Raw genomic sequence first — 4748 nt, forward strand, 5'->3', positions numbered from 1 at the left:
ACTGCTGGTACTAGTGGTACTGCTGGTACCGGTGGTACTATTGGTACTAATGGTACTGCTGGTACTAGTGGTACTGCTGGTACTGGTAGTACTGCTGGTACTAGTGGTACTTATGGTACCACTGGTACTAGTGGTACTTATGGTACCACTGGTACTAGTGGTACTGTTGGTATTAGTGGTACTGCTGGTACTAGTGGTACTGCTGGTACTAGTGGTACTACTGGTACTATTGGTACTACTGGTACTGCTGCCACTACTGGTACTATTGGTACTGCTGGTACTACTGGTACTGATGGTACCACTGGTACTAATGTTACTACTCGTACTGCTAGTACTAGTGGTATTGCTGGTACTAGTGGTACTGTTACTAGTGGTACTGCTGGTACTAGTGGTACTGGTGGTACTGCTGTCACTGCTGGTAATAGTGGTACTGCTGGTAATAGTGGTACTGCTGGTAATAGTGGTACTAGTACTGCTGGTACTAATAGTACTGCTCGTATTGCTCGTACTACTTTCTATGAAGCACTTTTATATTTTTATGACTTCCTAGATACATTTTCTATTGATTTTACTTGTCAGGTTTATTGAGCATGATATGATTGCTAATTTTAATGGCACTGTATCTAATATGAAATAGAATGAATTAAGCAAATGTTGTAGCACGTTTGGTGCTTTTATCATAATTATAGTGAATGACTTTTTGCTTAGCCGCTCTAGATCTACTATAACAGTTAGGATTATTTTGTTCTAAAAGTAATGGTAGCTATTATAGTAGGGCTATCAAACTTAACTGAAACAGAGAAGTTTTTAAAATAAGCAAACTAAATAAAGTCAACAGAGCAAGTGATGATGGTTACTGAAACATATGTAACTACAGTATGATATGCATAATGATGATAAGCACTTGAGGGAGCGATTATGGGATTGTTTAATCCTTTAGTTTTTCTGACATCAACTGTAAGTTAGCAGATTTGTTAAATAGTTTGATTAATTTTGATTTGATTTATATATTTAACCTTCAAGCAATCAGCTACAGCTGTTCTTCCTTGCCCAGAGAAACAAAAACACATCACATACACATAAGTAAACACCAAAACAATGCAAAATATGGCCAAAGACACATCAACACAATTACAAAGCAAAAACAAACAAAAAAGACTACACACATACAATTAAAAAAGTGAGTTACAAATCTCACAACACTGGTCAGGTTATCAAGCAATTGTAGGTAAAACTTAAATTCACAGAAGCTATTTTGTGACATAAGCATGGTTGCTATGCAGCTAATTAAACTTTGGCAAAATTCCCAATGCCTACACCTGTCCAGCAGGTGGAATATTGTTTTAGGTGTACAGGATAATCCAAAGGTAAACCATAGACCATTTTGCAAACTTCACCCTGCTGTCTGCCAGACTATAGGCAGATTGCAATGTACAGTGGAATCTGTCTTAGCAGCCACTTGTATAGAAGGCCACTTTTGTAAACATATAAAGTCCAAATAATATAGTAAGGCTATTTATGCCATTTAAATGAGGACTCACAACCATCTTTAATGTAACAATCCAGTTTCTATCTACCTGATTTACTCCTCATCAGTTTGGCTTTTTAATCATGCAGGTAGATCAACTATATGTTATTATTATACAACAACTTCTGCTATTTATCATTGAAATAAAACAATTGAACAAGGGATCTGATTCTGTGTGATGTTATGTATTTGAACTTTAAGAAAGTGTTTGACCATGTTAACCCCTATTGTACAAAATAAAATCTTATAAGCTGGAACATAAGTTTAAATGGTTTGTAGCATATTTATGTTACTACCATCAATATGTCTGCATTAACAACACCTATACTATGAGCTCCTCCCTGTTTTATCAGGGGTTCCACAGGACAGTATCTTGGGCCTATTATTCCTTGTTCTGTTTGTTAACGTATAGTGATCTACCAAACTACCTTCGGTTTTGTCTATGCCAGTGATGTGCACTGGGGGGCTTAAAATTTGTGCAGACAGTGCAGTGGTATCCAATACTGTGCAGTGATGTGGGAAAATGCAAACTAGAGACTAGTGCAAACTGAAACCACATCTGTGAGTAAGTGAGTAACTTCAGCAATTGTGTTTTTTATGCTGCATGTTGAATACCAATGATGACTTGTGAAAAGCACACCAGTAAGTTAGAAGTTTCTTTTCACACTCTTGCTGTAGCGAAGTCCATACTCCATCTCTAGCTCCATTATTGACACTTTAACCATCTATTGCAATACCACATATTTTTCTTTGCATCTTGTTCCCAAAATTACTGAATGCATTCTTTACTGCTCCTACAACACTGCTGGCACCTCGTTCTGCAGGTTTTTCAGTTGACACAGTGCTGTTACTAAATCATTTTCTTTAATCTAAATCACAGCTACAGCTATGTTCTCTGTTTGATATGCATCTATATGACCATAACCTTTACAGATACAGCCAAACTTCCAGTCAATTCAAAGTTAAAGAAAGATATTATAGCAATGCACATGATGATACACTGGGTTAGTGTACTGTGATTAGGGACAATATTATGGCTTGAATTCTCCTTCTATTATGTACCAGCAGTACTACTAGTACCAGCAGTGCCACTACTACCAGTAGTACCAGAGGTATCAGTAGTACCAGCAGTATCACTAGTACCAGCAGTGCCACTACTACCAGTAGTACCAGAGGTATCAGTAGTACCAGCAGTACCACTAGTACCACCAGTACCAATAGAACCTGCAGTACCACTACTATCAGTACTACCAGCAGTACCACTAGTACCAGCAGTACCACTAATACCAATAGAACCAGCAATACCAATAGTACCAATAGTACCAGCAGTACCACTAGTACCAGTAGTACTATGAGTACCAGCAGCACCACCAGTTCCAGCAGTACCACTAGTACTAGCAGTACCACTAGTACCAATAGTACCAGCAGTACCACTAGTACCACTAGTACCAGCAGTACCACTAGTACCAGCAGTACCACTAGTACCAGCAGTACCACTAGTACCAGCAGTACCACTAGTACCATCAGTACCACTAGTACCAGCAGTACCATTAGTACCACTAGTACCAACAGTACCAGCAGTACCACTAGTACCAGCAGTACCACTAGTACCAGCAGTACCACTAATACCAATAGTACCAGCAGTACCACTAGTACCACTAGTACCAGCAGTACCACTAGTACCAGCAGTACCACTAGTACTATATAGCAGTACCAAGAGTTAATATTAATAACTCTTGGCAGTACCAATAGTACCAGTGGTACCACTAGTACCAGCAGTATCATTAGTACCAGTAGTACCTCTAGCACCAGCAGTACCACTAGTACCACTAGTACAAGCAGTATACCACTAGTGTCATAATAATGATGGTTGGTTTATACAGTATTTATATATTTCATGAAATATAGTATCTATTATTTCATGACTTTTATATCCAGAAGGAGCCAAGCTATAAAATGTGTATAGCTTCTGGGGGACTATAGACATGCCCCCAGACCCCCTGCTCTAATATGCCTATGAACTCTGGAGCACATGACACTTCTTCATTTACATTCTATCACATTAGGAACTTCTCTACACAAAGAAAAAACACAAAATAAAAGTATAATACATCTAAAAAGTATAAAAACAAGCATAATAGGCAGAAAATTGGGGAAATACCAAAACACATAATAGGCTAAATTTGGAGCATAATAGACTCAAGCCTACTGTAGAGAGATCAGCTAGAAGAAATCACCTTATAGAGAGTTCAGCTACAAGAAACCACCTTGTAGAGAGTTAATTTAGTTACAAACAAATCATTGACCCTGTAGAGACTTTATCTACAAACAAATCACCCTGTAGAGAGTTCAACAACTGCAAACAGATAACCGTGCAGAGGGTTCAGTTAGAAACAAGTCACCCTATAGAGAGAATCCAGTAGAGAGTTCAGCTACAAGCAAATCACCTGTAGAGAGTTCGGCTACATTTCAAGTCACCCAGTAGAGAGATCAGCTGCAAACAAGTTATCCTATAGGGAATAATTGGCATGTAATAAAAATATGTATATAATTTGTATATTTACTGCTAAAATCAAAAATAGTTAAAGTATTAGAAAGCTGTTTTAAATCTTTTTTTCCTTCCTATGGTAAAGAAAAAAAGATATGTTTAAAAAGCCCCAAAACTTGCCTATGGCCAGCTTTGAGGTATACAAATACAAAAAGATATTATATATCTAATCCAAAACAGCCAAGCTGTAAAAATAGGGTACAGCCCCCAAAAAGCCATGGTTAAAAATGTGAAATCCAAGTTTGCAGCCAAGAAATGGCTGTGATTGTAGGTAAACGGCAAAAACATTTAATAAAAATAATTCAAGTGAATTTGTACTAGGACTCAGTAACAAATTCACCTGAATTGTAACAGTTGTTATTAAAAGTTTTGCCACTTACCTAGCTACCACCATCACAGCCATTTCTTGGCCGACAACTTGGATTTCACATCCTTTTTTACCATGGTTTTTGAGGGCCACACCCTTTTTTACAGCTTGGTTGTTTTGCATTAGATAGTATATTCAGATGTCTATGTCTCAAAGTTGATTATGTTACTCTCTGGAATTTGTAGACAGTTTTATTGAATAACTCTTCTGTGTACAAAGTATACAAATCTCAATTAATTCTTACTTGTAATTGAGAGGACATTGTGCACAAATACATCAGTGACACTGGATAGGTTGTGTATATT

The 4748-nt window shown here is 37.5% G+C and overlaps 1 protein-coding gene across 1 annotated transcript; it reads right to left on the reverse strand.

Annotated features, from left to right (window-relative positions):
* Positions 1 to 2582: 2582 nt before the first annotated feature.
* LOC136236835 (sericin-1-like) lies at positions 2583 to 4479 on the reverse strand. The gene is made up of 2 exons (XM_066027066.1): positions 4457 to 4479; positions 2583 to 2970 (listed from the first exon to the last, which is right to left on the reverse strand). Exons 1-2 carry the CDS (start codon positions 4477 to 4479, stop codon positions 2583 to 2585), a joined length of 411 nt encoding a protein of 136 aa, XP_065883138.1.
* Between the last annotated feature and the right edge of the window lie 269 nt (positions 4480 to 4748).

Source organism: Dysidea avara, chromosome 10 (assembly GCF_963678975.1).
Source record: "Dysidea avara chromosome 10, odDysAvar1.4, whole genome shotgun sequence".
NCBI classification, from domain to species: domain Eukaryota; kingdom Metazoa; phylum Porifera; class Demospongiae; order Dictyoceratida; family Dysideidae; genus Dysidea; species Dysidea avara.

Excerpts from the sequence above, each read along its gene's own strand:
- LOC136236835 (XM_066027066.1), bottom strand. The coding sequence starts at position 4,479 with ATGGCTGTGATGGTGGTAGCTAG. Across the intron at positions 2,971-4,456 it reads GCTGTGATGGTGGTAGCTAG|TGGTACTAGTGGTACTGCTG; the intron begins GTAAGTGGCAAA and ends TGCTGGTACTAG.